Source organism: Lasioglossum baleicum, chromosome 10 (assembly GCF_051020765.1).
Source record: "Lasioglossum baleicum chromosome 10, iyLasBale1, whole genome shotgun sequence".
NCBI classification, from domain to species: Eukaryota; Metazoa; Arthropoda; class Insecta; order Hymenoptera; family Halictidae; genus Lasioglossum; species Lasioglossum baleicum.
The window spans coordinates 1,237,660-1,254,541 of record NC_134938.1 but is presented as its reverse complement, the minus strand read 5'-3'; the positions used below and the strand labels follow the sequence as shown (position 1 = coordinate 1,254,541).

Genomic DNA, 16,882 nt, shown 5'->3' with positions numbered 1-16,882 from the left:
ATGGGAAGAGAGAGAGAGGAGAAAATCGGAGCACAAATGGAATCACGGTGATTCCTCTCGCGCAGATAGGATGGGGATCGTCGAAACGATTCTCGCGAGTCGTATCGATAGGACCTTCGTCTCGAAATTAACCCTTTGCACCCGGATCTCCGACCAAATGCATTTTTACAACATATTTTTTAGGTGTAAAAAAGTTATTCTGATTTCAAGTGTGTGTGAACAGTTTTGCTCCTAACTGTATATCATAAAAAATTATATAAAAAATATATAATATAAAATATAAAATAATATAAATATATAATATTTTTATATTATACATACAAATAATATATATAATAGTATATATATATATATACATATAATAAAAAAATGCGGTTGGTGCAATGGAACAAAATATTTATTGCTTAGCTGCATTATATAAAACAAGTTCAAGTTTATAAATCTTGAACAAACCGAAAATTTTCTGTTCAAAGTTCATATTTCAAATGTCGCATTATCGGCGACAACGGACTGCAAAGGGTTAATAAAGAAAGAATTCTTAAAATTATGTCTGACCGCCATATTTGTGACGGTTTCCGGCTTGAAGTTTGTCGCTACATGTATCGAGAAATTACTGTAATGATGTATGTGAAAATCAGCTTGAGTCTGACCTTGTACGGGAGTACATCAGTGGAAATCGTTCGCAAGAAAGGAAGTCAGCGGACAGCTAAACGGAAAGCATAGAATAACATCGGATAAAGAGTTCGGTATCCTGTTTTGAGGCAGTAGCGCTAGACTCAAAGCAAACTAAGTTGTATGAATCAAAGGCTATTCCGCCGGCAAACAATTTGATATAGAAACCGTGAAAGCTGGAGAGAGTATCCTCAGCCGGAAGGCCAGACGAGTGGTTCCATGAAAAGAATGAAACGTCGGGCACGAGCGTCGGAAGAGAAATGTATTCAATTCGAGGAAGTGTACGGCGTCGCTGCTAAAAATTCTATCACGTCGCGGGAATCTTATCAGCGAGGAAATCTTTCAAACGAGATTCACGATCGGTCAGAGTCAATTGGAGAAAAAAATTACAGCAAGATCGATACGTTAAAAATTGCCAAAAAATTTCAGCAAATACCTCAAGCAACAATTGACGTTATTACATAGAGCAAGTAGGGGAAAAAATACAGCAAAATTGAGATGTTGAATAATTACCACAAAAATTGAGCAAATACCTCAAGCAACCATTGACGTTATTACATAGAGCAAGTAGGGGAAAAAATACAGCAAAATTGAGATGTTGAAAAATTACCACAAAAATTGACCAAATACCTCAAGCAACAATTGACGTTATTAGAGCAAGTAAGGGAAAAATTACAGCAAAATTGAGATGTTGAAGAATTACCAAAAAAATTGAGCAAATACCTCAAGCAACAGTGGACGCTATTAGAGGCAGTAGAGAAAAAATTACTCCAAGATTGGGATGTTAAAAAATTACCAAACGAATTCAGCAAATACATCGAGCAACAATTGACGCTTATAGCGTCAAAAATTGCACGAGAACGTCGGGAGGAGCTGCCAGAAAATTTACAAAAGTGGAGTGCAGCGGTCACTGACTCTCTGTTATCATATCAAACATAGAGAGTCTCCCTCCGCCGCAAGTATTTTCGCCCGGCGTTATTTTCACCCTCTCCAGACAAACGCGTCCTCGGCTGAAATTTCTCAGAAGCCATAAGACTCTCGGTTTATATCCGGCAAAAAGTCGACGAACGTTCCGCCAACGGAACAGCGGTAGCGGGTAGCCTAATGAAAGGTCCTCCGTAATTCCTTCTCTCCTCGCAAAAACGTATTCGTTCCTCCGGGTCCTCTTCAGCGTTTTCTTTCCGCGTCGCCGCGTGTGCAGAAGAAAACACGACTAATATTCCGCATCGACTGTTTCCGTCCCGCGGGGGTTAATTACGCATTGATAACTAACGAGCTCCCTTTGTGCGCGTTTTCGGGGCAGCAGGGTGGGCTGGGTGGGTTTTTGCAGGACAGACGAAAGTCCCCGGGAAATTTGATTCGACACGGCGTATTAAACGCCTTTGCCCCCGTGAATCACTAATTCAGCACGTACAGTCTCGCACTTAATCCGCCGTGACTTGAGTCTCGCTTGATCCCCCGTATTAGTTCCCTCGCGAAAATATTTGCCGACCGATCCCCACCACCTCCCGTTTCGCACATTTCTTTGACGGGAAATCGATGCTTGCCCTTTGTTTTTATAAAATGCACAACGAAGTTTGAATCGTTTGTCTCCGCGTTTTGTTGCAGTTCTATCATCTGCTGGAGGCTAATCCCGTGGCCAACTTGACCCTGATGTACCGGCACGTGACCGTGTTCGCGCCGACGAACAGGGCTTTCCAGAAGTACAATGGAACTGCGAAGGTGCTCTACCACATGGGTAAGTTATTTTTTATTTTCGACTTATTTATCGTTGTATAGATTTCTTTTTATACGACACCCTGTATAATTTAGTAGACATTCTTGTAGAACGTGCAGAGACGAGTGCAACGAGTACCATGACCATACCATTACGATCATTCAGTTCCGAGATATTCATGTTTAAAAGGTAAGGTCTCGATTAGGTCCCTGTTAGCTAGTCAGTTTTCAGACAGGAATATCTCGAGACTGAATGATCGTAACAGTATGGTCATGGTGCTCGTTGGACTCGTCTCTTCAGGTCCTACAAGAATATCATACAGAATACATAGGGTGTCCTGCATAAAACAAATACCGACGACGAAAATCGATAAACTTCCACGTCACCACTGTTCGACTAGTTAAGAAAATTTCTCTGGCGTACGGGACGGAAATTAGTATCTCCGGGATGAACATTTGTTTCCATTACGGGTGGTAAATTTTTCTCCGTTTCTTCCTCGGGGCAGGCTGGATAAAGTCAACGGTTGTTGCGAGCTTTGACTTTAGATTCCTTAATGCTCGTCCAATATTGATGCTCACCGGGTTCAGATTATTGAGGCTCTCGCCCCGGCGCGGCGCGACGCTCGCTTCAAATACCTCTCGGTTCAATGTGGTCGCTGTTTATGTTGCAGTTTACCCCCCGCCTTTGTAAATGCGTTAGCTTTTATTAAGGTAGAAGTTGTCGGCCGATATTAGTCTTTATGAACTTCCGTTAACGCGGCTTTTAGCGGGAGCGCCGCCGCGCCGGTCGAGCATCGGATATCCGCGTGTGCGGAATATTCGCGCGGCTAAATACGCGGGGATTAAAAACATTTCGGAGCGGCGCACAGTGGGTCAAATCGACGTTCTAGCTGTTCACGGGCTAAAAACTCAAAGTCCACATATCGATTTTTAACGAATGCACAATGTTTCTTAAATGTCTATTACATTCGAAAACGATAATATTATAATTAAAGCTATTAAAAACTCTCGTTACAATGAACGTTCAAAGATCAACATTTTTCCGATACGATTTATCACCGAAAAAATTCCTTTTCTTCATAACGATGTGCTGGAAAACCTACTGTAGATTAAGTGACCAATTTTTTTTTATATGAAGAATGTATATCTATGTTGAGAACGCACTAGGAACTAAACATCATTGTTGATAATTTATTATATAAAAAAATATTTAGTCAACTAAGGAAAATCGTTAAAGTTTTTCACCTTTGACAAGGGATAAAGTAGTCATTCCCGTTGATTCCTGTATTCTCACATAGTGGAACATTTTCGGCAAGATCTCCTCTAAAAGATCGTGCAAAATTTAGATCCCAACTAATCCCAACTCCGAAGTTATGATAGTTTAAAGCGTCGCGTGACACGCAATTCCGCGGCGAGTCGCGTTGCACGAGTCGCATTGACGACCACTCAGCGACTCTTAAGAGTGTAAAGACCAGTAAAGACCTAACCCAGACCAATCTTATGAATTTTTTAGATTATACGACCATTGATAAACATTCGAACTTCTCGCTAGCTTAGTTGAATCACTTGTATTTGAGAGATCATAGTAATAGCATCGTAGTATAGCATCACAGCAGTTTTTCCCTATTGAAGACCTGTATTTTACCTTTGTTAAGAGGAATTATAGTATAGATTTTTGTTTATTCATAGATAAATACAGTTATAAGCAGAAAATCCGTATGATCAATTGAATATAGTCAGTAACTTTGTAAAATATAATACTTAATCTTGTTTGAAGTTTTGTAATTCTTTAAATGAGGCAGTAATAACACATTTTTGTTATTTCATTTAATGTAATAATCTTCATTCATTCAATAATTATGGATTACTCTTGTTTGAATGCCTGAATTCTTCATTATTCACACGAGTTTTCAGACATTTCCGGTGTTGTGACAAAAAAATGTTTTCTACAGAAAAGTAATCAGTACACAGCCTTTTACAAATATCAATAAAAAAAATTAAAAAAAAAATTTTTTCAATAAAAAATTGTGGTCACCTTCATTATTTTTTTATAACTATATATTTTTTATTCAATAATGTTATAGCTGACACCAAGATGAATTCAACGACCTATTTAATGTGGTCTTTATATATTGAAATAATGGGGAAATAGGCGTGAACAGCTAGAACGTCAATTTGGCCCTCTGTGCGGCGGTAATGGCCGATATATTGTTTCTTCCATCGGACTCGATCGAAGGATGTGCAACGGTGATGATCCGACTGCGGATTTCACGCGCGAGCTCGATCGTTCGGAGTCTGAAATAAAATCGCTCGCATAATCGACTCCGGCGGGCGATCTCGAACAATAGCAGGCCCGTAAATGGCCCGCGTCATTTTCACGGCGGAACCTTGAATCACGAACGTTCGCGTTGCATCCCATCTGCATACTCGATTCGTCTTCAATCAAATCTCCCTTTGCGGGCAAATGCGGCGTCGCTTTAGGTGCAAATCCAACAATCCTGCTCTCGGATCTACGCACGCGTGTGGGTTCGTTCACGAAGATCAAAGGGCGCCGCTCCGAAATTCGACGTTCGCGAGGTTAACGCGTCGGGCAGGGGCTCCAGTTTTCACCAAAACTGCTACCAAAACGAATGCCAGCTGATACCTCGTTATGTGTACGGTCACCGGATACGACACCTGCGCGGATAAAACCGCACGGAATTCGTGCTTTGGCTCGAAAATCGTGGTATCGAATACATCATACATCGCGTACAAACACTGATCCTTGATCTCTGATCGCTAGCATCGCTCGTTAACAACGAATTAACGGAACGTAGGTAGCAGCGCAGCGGTGCGACTACACTAATGCGGAGCCATAACTTCGTCATTTCGTATTATTTTTTCGTGAAACTTTCATCAGTTTATTACTGGCTCTTTTACCGATAAAACGATACCAAACACGATGCGATTAGGATCTCGCATACCTGTGTAAAACGCGATAAACTGGAACCTCTGTTATCCGAAATTGTTCCGATGACGGTTTAAGACTGTAAACAGTAAGGGGAAAAGGAAGACTTAGGATAGGTTTTCTTCATGAACCGAAACGATACGACGTTCTCTAACGTAGCCGCCTAATACACGGCACATCGGCGAATTAATCCTAATTGATCCGGAGTGAATCAAGCCGTGCTGCAGGTTGATCAGCGCACACGTCGACGTAAATCCCCCACAGAAAGCTCCGTTTCCCCACTCAAGTCAGCTCTTCCTTAGCAAACGTGACGTCACCTCGACAGCATCGCTGCGCCTTTGGTGCATTACTGCGATTGACTGTGATCGATTAATCCTTCACAGTAGTCACCTCCCCTCCGTTATATCCCGCTCCTCACCGTTCCCTCGCCGCGTCCTCTTTGATGCATCAGAATTTGTGACGCTGCTGCCCCGCGGCTTCGTCAATTATTACGAAATCTCATCGGCGAACCCCGTTGACAGTTCAAACGGTTCGGACAATGACGTCGAACACTTTAAATCCGGACAATTACGCGCTTGTTTAATTATTAGACGACCGATGCGCGCTGCCCCCCGGTGATCGAGAATTTCACTCGACCGGTATATCGATTGCTGCCGCTGATTGATCGCTGTTCTCGATTTAAATTCGACCAATCACCACGATTTCCAGTATATTGCTGGTTGAATTTTCTATCGAGTCTTAAAGTGAACGACTCTTCACGTTGATTATATTCGACAGCGGGTTTTATACATTTATAACAGACATAAGTTGTTATATTACGCTCGAAACTTCTTAAATATATGAATACGAAAGGTCTGCGTTATGGTTGTTATCATTTGGTTTTTCAAAATTCGTCGATTTGACAGAATTATAATAAGAAATGTTTAACTCCGTTATTTCTTGTCACCCTGTATTTTCCAGCTAATTTATACAAGGTGAGTGACCTAACGTTATCACCTCTTTGTTGTTTTCAAAGATACATTAAATGTCTTGAGGACAAAGTTGGATAGTAGAATGGGGCTCGTACGATACCAAACAAATTTTTGTTTTTATGTAATACTTTTTTCTGTCCGTGACCTTGAATGACCTTGGGTTGATTATAGTCACTCAATTCGTAATAAAAGGGACGATCATTGAAAATGTTTAAAAAGGAATGGATCCATTACAAAAAAATGAAGGTAACCTTGATATCTCTAAAAAAAAATGACATAAAAACAAAGATTTTTTTGGTGTCGTGTGAACTCCATTTTACCATTTAACTTCGTCCTCAAGACATTTAATGTGTCTTTGAAAACAACAAAGATATTTGAGGTGATAACGTTAGGTGACTCAGCCTGTATATTAAGAAGGAAAAGAAATTTCTATTTCGCTCCAATTGCGTTGCAATTCAGGTAGAATTTTTATTTCTGTCTGTTGATTGTTAAATTTATAACACCACAATGTTAACGACATTATAAATTATCCCCTCGTTCTGTAATAACAGCACTGCACGATGGTCGCGTTTATACTAACCGTGGTGCGCAAGTTGGGGGTGGAGTAAATCCATGATTTTATAGTCATATCCTGTTTTACGATGCGATTTCCTATATCCGGTCCCGACCCTCCTCTGCCCCGCGGCGTTCTCGCGATTACTACTACGCTGAAAATATATCCACGAAGGAAACAAGGAATTAAGAAGGGCGTCGACGTTTTATGAAGAAACTTCCTTTGCGTGTGCTCGAATCGCCTCGAGCGGGAAGGGAAGGAGACGCGGACCAGTCTCTGAAATTACTCCCCGAACGAGAAAAATTTCATACTGACTTCAATTCGGTCGAGCTTCGAATATTTCTCGCGACCGTTTGCAACGTCGTTATTATTGAAATTGCAGTTTGCGTGATATAATGACTGTTTCATAATGTTAACAAGCCGTGACTTTTATATTCGCCTGAGAAAGAACCTTCGGCAGCTACTCGTTTCTTGAAATATTCAGAAATAATTCAGAAAGATGTGGGAAATTGCCAATTATGATGATTACATTTTTAGAAGAATTTTTCTGTGAAATTATACTCTATAACTTGGCGAAATCAAATTTCCATTATAAAATAGATTTTTCTAAAAAATTGAATTTCAATTTACCGATAAAAATAAATATTGATTTTTGTTGCCCACCCATTCTGCAAAAATGATAGTATTTTTCGCTGAAGGAACGTATGGGGATGGTTCGCATGTTCCCCGTCCCGTCGCCATTGTTCGAAACTCGCTAAATCTAGGATAGCAAGGACGTGTCCTGTTAGCAGCTAATTAACAGGTCCTGTGCAAGATTTTCCAGTAGAACGGGCCGTGATATTGGCGGTTGAACGAGTTCGGAATTCACCAGTCGGTAACAAGATAAACAGTAGAGAAGGTTAGAGCCTGGCCTGTGGCTAGGAGCCGCAAGATATGTCGCAGACCTAACCGGCTTGTTCTTCGCTACGTCGAGCACCATGTAACCAGCTTCTTGGTACGAGCTCTCCTTCAAAGTCCTCCGTCTCGCCTTTAACTATATATACTGTCCTTAAGTTCCATGCGAACAGTCGCTTTGCTACCTCCAGTCAAAGTTCCCCCCCCCCTCCCTCCTCTCTCTCTCTCCATCGCACAACCGTCCGTGTCTCTCTTTTCTCTTATTTTAACCGTGATCTGATTGTCTCCGTCGCGCTCGGCCGTTCCCCAAGGCGTCTGACTTCGCCGTCACTCGAAACACTAGATATCAGAAGCAGCCGGTCTCTCCGAGACTTGGCCCTTGTTCAACCCCGGCGACATCACGTGTCTGTTTAGCGTCTTTGAAGCTGAAATACGTGGCCCAATTCGGTTATGCTCGCGCGACTCGCGAAAAAGCGCGGACTCCACTTACACCTTCCCAGAACTCGGTTTTCTTGTTACAACTTTGTTGTTCTTAATCATTTCATTGTTCTACTTTTATCATCACATTGCTGACACTTTTCCGGTTCAAATGATACCCCACACGATGATATTGCGATTACGCGTGCCTTCGTGATCCACGATGTAGTGGAACCTCTACTATCCAAACTCTTCGGTGAAACATCAACAATCGGATAGTGCAATATTTCTGCGATCAATGCGTCTCTGATTCTTTTCTGATTGAAATGGCACCCCCCGCGATACGATTTAAATATATTTTTCTGACCAGTTCGGATAATCGAGGCTCCACTATATCGCGGATTAAACAGGCAAATGTGCGTCGAATCGCTTCGTGTTTGGACTCGTTTTAATCGGAGAAGCGCCACGGATAATTCCAGCAGAAATTTCGTGACCAATATGGTATTTGGAAAATTAATAATTATGATTAGAAAATAACGGTTGAAACAAGTGCGAAAGTGGTGTTTCGCGCGACTCGATCAAACTGCGTTTCTCGCCACCCCTGCAGAGGCGAGACCCTTTGAGTATTCGAAGTGTTGAAGGGTTGCCTTGTCGCCAGAAGGGAGTCTAAAAAGAGATCCGCCTTGTGAATGACGATTATCCGTTAGTCACAAGGCTCGGCTACCGGCGACGAAGGTTACAAATACCCTGGGGGTGTCGGCTTTTCTCCATGGGTATCATCGTTTTTGTTTCGCCCCCGTAGACGCGGCCATTCATCGTGAATTAAACGTGAAGACGACCTAATGAAAGTCGCCGGCTATTCCCCTCGCTCCCCCCGGTTAAGTCGCGGGTGTTAAGTCGTCCCCTTTGCTCGGCGATTTTTCTGCTAGTTACTCGGACCTGTTTCCGAAACGAATCCAGCTGCGTCTCAGTCGCTGGTAAACGCTTACAGTAATACAGAGTGACAAGAAATAACGGAGTTAAACATTTCTTATTATAATTCTGTCAAATCGACGAATTTTGAAAAACCAAATGATAACAACCATAACGTATAGACCTTTAGTATTCATATATTTACGAAATTTCGAAGTGGCTCAAGACTCAGACTTTGATACTCTATCGATCTATGGTATAAAAAATAGGACATTACATTTAAACAAAATGAAGGTGACCTTCGTATCTCTAAAAAAAATTACATAAAAACAAAAATTTGTTTGGTATCGTATGAGCCCCATTTTACCATTCAACTTTGTCCTTCAGACATTTGACGTATCTTTAAAAAACAACAAAGATATTTGAGGAGGCAACGTTAGGTGACTCACCCTGTATACGTTGTCTGATATTCTGAGAGCTGCGGTCAATTTCCGAAGAGTTTTACTTTGAGAAATTCATTAATATTAAGCATGGGAGCGTGATTAATTATTGATGAAGTATATTTTCTGATCAGTCGAATGCATAATTACTTGATTATGCATACTGAATAATGAACTAAGCTCAGACAGTGTCCACATTCGAGCGGCATATCAATTTTATTTTGCGGATAGAAAGTAGAAAGAGATGAATTAAATCAATTGGAAAAGATTAATATTGGTCTGTAGATTTTTATGACAACAGACTGCTCCCCCACTCCTGGATCCTCCCACGAAACCGGGAGTAGAAGGAGAAGCCTACATATAGGATGTCTGCTTTAAATGTCCTTCAAACATTGAAGCGTACGATTATTTTCTATCGATTTGTTTTCGCGAATTTCTCCAGAGAGTCTGTTTTGTGTAAATAATCTAGAGGCCACGGTGTTCGACGGAGCGAAACGATCGAGCCAATATTATTCGACCAGGGGCAATTTTTCAACGAAAACTCACCGCAAGAACAATTCGATGAGACGGTGCAGTCCCGAGCCATTTATCGTCAAGAAATTCTGCAAACTTCTTGCCGGCCCGACCAATAAACAAAGAAACTCGCCTTGAAGTTACCGCGCGAAAGAAACGCGGGGATGAAGTTCGCCGACTGTGTTCTCGATTAAACAACACACCGGAAAACCGATCCGTTTTTCGCGGTGCTTCGATTTAGCTCATCCTTATTCCCGAGATCAACTTGAATTATCTTTGAAAATGTTAATCCTCTGTTTTTCCGTTTCCGAAATTGTATTTCTAAAATGTTAACTTTCACATTTTTTTCCACTTCCGAAATATTTCGCAGAATAGCTTTGACGTTGAACATGCAAACAGGCGGTCATAAAAATGCGTAGAACATTTTCCGAATTTTCTGCAGGCGCGGCAAATTTCCGTAAAATTTCATACGTCAAAATGTTGTTACTTCCCATTCCACAATTATTTTTTTACGCCGCGCTATAATCGCATAACGCGGATCGGAGGGTTTCATTATTCGGACCGCGTTCCCGAAATTGTTTATTTCAAATTGAAAAATTTCGAACGCGATATTTCCGGCGTGCTCCCACTGGTTTGTTATACGTTAAATCGCTGGACTATGAAACACCGGGATGTTTTTAATAGTGATATTGTGTCCGTTCCGAAAAAAAAGAGGAAAAATAGAACACAGAACGAGACAATGCTAGGGGTTTCTACGTGTCGCGGAAAAGTTTGCCAATTAGTCTTGGAACTTCCATAATTTTGCAAGCGGGGCCGTCTTGTTTTGCGGCTGGAACATTATTGTGCTCGGTTTAATTTATCATTTCACCTCCGGGAGGGGGGGGGGGGCGAAACACGGCTTTGTCTTGTCCACTTAACTCGTTCTCTTTTTTCGGTTTTTTCCTTCGCAATTTCCTTGTTCGTTCTACCGCTCTCTTTTCTCCACACTCTTGGCACAAAAACAAGTTAAATCTCAATTCCGGCGAAATTGCGTCCGAAAGATAACGCTAATTAAAAACGTTGTTCGTTAGATAAACGGCGGTCCACTGGAAAGTGTGTAATATCATTCAATCGTGGACGTACAAAACCATTTAAATAAATGGAAGCTATTGCAGCGAAAAATTATTAAGAAAAGTGTAATCTGTATCTGTGGTTGTCAGGAAGAACGCCATTTAAAGTTTTGATCACGAAGGCACTTCCACATAGGATATCGGTTAAATAGCATTATTTTTTTGAGCCGTTCGAATTTGTTTCCATGATAGTAAATTTTTTGAAATTGTGACATCTGGTGTTTTTCCATGAAACCATAAAACTCGGCGCACGTGTGCCACAATTGAGATGAAACCGTCCCCACCACAGCGGCCACGGTTCCTCTCCAGTTGCGCCATTGCCATGGAGACGGAACGCGAGAGGTTGGTGGGGGAAGGAAGAGCGCGAGGGGCCCCTCCGTCCCTGGGTTTCCGATATTCTCTCCGGTTCCATACGATTTCGTGGACGATCTTATTCGGGAAAAGGATGAAAATCCGAACGACGGACTCGCAAGGAATGCGGTCGAGTGTGCTTCAGGTGTGATGCGAGATTGATACCGGAAGCTGTTGAGATTGATTTTCGCGTCGCAGAACGGATGATGGCTGGATCGCAATCCCTGCGGACCCTTCCTACGTACTCAGGATCGCCTGCCGAGAGCCTCCTCTCTCCCCTTCCATCCCCGGATGGAAATAAGTCTGAAAATGAAAGGAGAATGCCGCCTCCCGTGGGAAATGTAACCTTCTTGTTCCAGGGTCCCATGAATCTCCTGTGCAGGCCTCTCTGCACGGCCTGACACACAATGGCTGCATTCGAGAAACGCGAAATTGCCAGGAACGATTCACTTTGGTCACCGCTGATTGCCAAGTCCTCTTGTTTCGCCCGCGCCCTTAAGGGGGAATTCTTCTCGAGCGACGCTCCACGATTTTTTCCTCGGGAAACTGCCGGACCCCTTGCACTGGGATTTTCCACACGCGTTCGTGGGTATCCGAGATGCATTTATGATTTTTTAGAACTAGCAACAATCAAAATTGCAGGAGTTATATATTTTTTTATACAACTTGTTTCAGAGGGGTAGTTTGGTCTAGAGTGCCAAATTTGTGAACTTTGGATATTTTTTCTGGAGAAACTATTGAACCCCTGGCACTGGGATTTTGCACACACAGTCGTGGGTATCTGAGGTGCATTTACGATTTTTTTCAAGTAAAAATAATAAAAATTGCATTAGTTACATATTTTTTTCTAGATATATATTTACATATTTTTTTGCACGTCATTCTACTTGGTTTTATGTGCTGGATACGAATACAGTTTTCATTTCTTGGCAATTTTTATCATGTACGATCAAAGACTGTTTTTTTATACGTGGGAAAAAGAGAAGCGCTGTTGGCAGATCCCATTTCGTTTTGATAATTCAAGAAATACGATAGTTCTACGTCCCGTTTGAATCGAAATATGTAATTCCGATTGCAGCCCGACCAAATTCCGCGGTTCCCTTTAATACATACGTCGTAAGAGGATTTGACTTTCATTCCTGTGATATGCCAATGGTTTATTGAGATAATCGCGGAGCAGAATTTATTACGTAACGCATGTGCCAGAAAATGAAACGATCTCGTGTGTGCGTTATCCGCGAATAACTTGATCGGATTTCGAATTCCTTTTGCGAACTGAAAGCCGCCGCACATAAATTCGGATCTACTTGGAAATCTTCGAGAAATGTTAAAGGTTTCGAGAGTAAAAAAAAAATTAGTGGCAGAAATTACAATGTAACGAGGGTGCTTCGGGGAACAGGGCAATTTTTATAACATTTTAAAATGGATCGCTCCATTTTACCGTTCAGAGAATGGCTCAATCTTCGAGAAACTCAATTTCTTACGTTATTCATGAGAAACTGAGGACGTTCCTCATTCCAGTTCGAAACTATTCATTCCGAAGTTAGGGCGTACAGATTATAAGTTAACTCTTTCCCGAAGTAGTTATTTTCTTTCTTAAGCACCAGTGTTTCCCGAGTTCGTGACGTGTCGCGATTCAAAGACAAGTTCCTCTGCTTCTGAATAGATAACAAAAATGTACCACTGTTGAATCAAGTACAAACAAGCGCCGGAATTTTTGAATTAATTTCTAGATTGACTGCCAAGCATTAAAAATATTTGTCAATTATTGTTTTATAAAAATGGCAATACTAAATTTATTGAGATTGTCTGTAATTTATTCCATTATGTTCCATAAATGGATTTTGATAATTTCGATAATTGGAAAAATAGAACCGGCCATTTGACCGTGGTAGGTTTAGTGTTAATTATTTTTTTTTAAATCCGCGAACTTGGTTAACTCGGAATATATTTTTGGCACGGTGTCGCAACCGCTCGTTCAAATTAATATCATCGCGTGCTTCGCTTCTCACTCGACATCGACGTGTCTGAGCGTCTGTCGAGATCGATAATGACAGTGTACCTAAGCTTAAGCACCGCTCGAAACGCGGGGGCGAGGGTATTGCAAGAACACAAACATTACAAGCCGAAATTACGTGTCCGCCACAGAGCAAACATGTACTCTCGAAGGACATCGGAACGAGGAAACGTCTGATAAGCATGTCACGTCGTATTCGATATGCGGCTTGACGTTATGACGAACGGACGTTAAAGTAGAAGAACAACCCCAATCCAATCGTATATCTTCGATTTAATTACTCCTCAGTTCAAGTTTAATTATTATGCTCTTTACTTTACCGGACTCAAAATGTGTGCCTTTCTCCTATAAATTATGATGTATTTGGTATGTGATCCAGTAGATTTTTACCCTGGGAATCTGCAGATCGAAGTTTCGATCCTGTAGGATCAATGGTTCAGGAGTTATGGCCGCTTTAAGTTGAGCAATCTGCAGTGTTTTTGACAGGTAAGGGCGCCGCCATATTGGTTTGTAGTGACGGTCGCGCGCCGCTTACCGAGCAGAATAATTAATGAGTTGGTTGGTGATTAGGTCGGCGCTCGCGGTCGTCACTACAAACCAATATGGCGGCGCTCTTACCTGTTAAAAACACTGCAGATTGCTGAACTTTAAGCAAGCATAACTCCTGAACCATTGATCCTACAGAATCGAAACTTCGATCTGCCGCAACCCCGGGTACAAATCTACTGGATTACATATCAAATACATCATAATTTATAGGAGACAGGCACAAATTTTAAGTCCGGTAAAGTAAAGTTTACAATTATTCGTCAGCAAATATTGCCATGAAGGTAGCAGAAATTTGAAAATGAACTCTCTGGACGAAATGTTCGAATTTCGGATAAGGGAGGCTCCACTTAATCGTGCGCTAACACGATTAAATACGAACCGAACTACATCGTGTGGGGTATCGTTTCAATCGGAAAAAAGTCAGTAATACGCTGATAACAGTCTCCCCAAAGAATAATCACAGATATAAATTGTATAATTGAATTTGACTCGGTACACCGATGCTTTCAAAGAATATTGTTGTAAATAAGATTCTGAAGTTTATACATTGACGTGGTTAGGGTGGTGCAGCCTGGTGAAAGTGGAGAACCGTTTATTTTCCGATTGAATCTCGAACCACTTTCGTATGGCGATCGATCTTTTCACGCTCAAGCAGTACTCCATCGAGGAGAGAAATCTATGAAGAGTTTAGCTGTCCGAACGGGATCAATGGAAAGGGGATATTCCAGTTAGGGGGTCGCCTTAACCTCTTGAAGCTTTTCCGTTGAATCGTCGCGACCCCTGTATGTCCCTTTGGCGTCTTCTTTAACCTATCCATATCGTTCGGATCTATCCCCTAGGACGGACACTGTCGATCCTTTATTCAAGCATCGACCCCCGGCGAATATATCATTCCTCGTAAGGCAAATATCTTTGTACCGGATGCACCGAATATCCAACGGGATCGTAAATTATCAATGATACGTGATCGGGACGAGCTGAATGCCGTCTAGACGCTCGCACACTTTTCGTCCGCGTCATTTCGTTCTCTGTCCTCCCTTTTTTTTTCTTTTACGACGTATGGGAAATCAATGCGATGGCTGGATTTCCGCACTTTCGAGTTACTATGTTGTGCGAAGCGTCTGCTGGAAAATTTCGTATCTCTGGATTTCTCTGGAGAATAAAAATTAGTTTACTATGGAATTTTTTGGTCTTTTATGCCAAATTCGTGAATGTTTTGACATTTTGACAAAACCATTGAACCCTTGGCACAGGGATTTTGCACACACATTCGTGGGTATCTGAGGTGCATCCCTAATTTTTTAGAACTAGCAACAATCAAAATTGCAAAGTTATATATTTTTTTATGGAACCTGTTTCAGGGGGGTAGTTTGATCTTGCGCCCATTGCCCTGAGATTTTGCACACGATTAAGATACAGTAACTTGTAAATGAGCTCATCAATCGAGCCGGTGATCGATGAACGTTTCTTGTTATTACTAGTGTTGGCCAATTAGTCGTCGCGGAATCATAATTGGTAATTTCAAGCTGCTCCGAATGCTGGTGGCCACCGATGGCATTCATTTAACAGCGAAAGCAATCTGCCGGTGCACGGCTCGTTAATTTTAAATTGCGATCGCCAAAAACACTGGGCAAACTGAATTCTCCTGAACAATGGGCGCAACATGCTAATTTTTAATCGTCACTTCTGCAGTGAACTTTACCAGCCAGATGAGTGGCTACAATATATTATAATTGTGCTAATTCGTTCTTCAAGAGCTACCCTTCACTTTAAAATTGTTGAACACATTGTTGAAAATGTTGTCGCAGTGATATCAAATATATGCACTCAAATAAAATGGATTCCCGATGAATGCAACAAACTAATAATTCTTAATTTGCTAAGAGTTTTATTTTCAGTTTAATATCGCCCAGATCTAGTTTTTTCAAATTAGCGACGTGTGTGCATTTGCATGCATTAAACGATACGAGCTTCACCCTCCAACTGTCCCCGGTTTTAATACTTCTCCCGGCGATCCGTTCTCTCTCTCTCTCTCTCTCTCTCTCTCTCTCTCTCTGCTTATTTGAAAATCCTGAATATCAATCGTTCTTATGCAGAGCCGGGAACGACAGAATCGAATGAAAAAAAACCTCAGTCGTCCGTGCATTTTAACGTCCCCGATCGTCTGGACTAGGCGAACGAATATTGAGGAGGATTAATTGAATCCGCATGGCAGAATTTTTCCGTTTGATGTCACACGGGCGGATTCAACAAACCTAAGCTCCCGTGAAACGAAATACAAAGTATTTTCAATCCTCTTCGTTATTGCTTCCTCGTTTTACCAAGGGCTCACTGGCCTGATTTGATCAATCACTACAAAATTATTCGCAATTACAGATTCGTGGAAATTCCAATTTTTCTGCGAAATTGCAAAACGCTGGACCGGAACTACAATTTATTAATTCTGTTTGTAATGTTGGAGGAATTATAAATGTTTTTAGTTATTGTTGGTTTGAACTTCTATTCTATAAATTATTTCTGCGTTTATTGCATGCTCTTGTGTCATGTTTGCCTGTCGCCAATCATTATTTATATTTTGTGCAATCTCAAGAATAAGCATGAATTTATGAGTTTTTCGTCCAGGATTAATTGTTTAAAAATTGTACAATGTTTTAATCCTGTCGGGAATTCAAAAGACTGCAATTAGAGGGCCCCAGAATCTAGTGGCTAATTTCACAAATGATTTTTAGCCACCTCGACTTGCGAATTCCTCGGATCCAAATTCCACGAAGGGCAAGTGTCCAGCGCAGATAAACCGCGGATAGGTAAATTTGCGGAACAA

At 41.4% G+C, this 16,882-nt stretch overlaps 1 protein-coding gene across 3 annotated transcripts in view; it reads left to right on the top strand.

Annotated features, from left to right (window-relative positions):
• The window catches only part of Fas1 (fasciclin 1 Fas1 domain-containing), a 313,103-nt gene that overhangs the window by 203,046 nt on the left and 93,175 nt on the right, over nt 1–16,882 (top strand). For all 3 annotated transcript variants that reach the window (XM_076431658.1, XM_076431659.1, XM_076431657.1), the window contains exon 2: nt 2,281–2,410. In XM_076431658.1, coding sequence (XP_076287773.1) covers nt 2,281–2,410 — 130 coding nt within the window. The remainder of the gene's footprint in view (nt 1–2,280; nt 2,411–16,882) is intronic.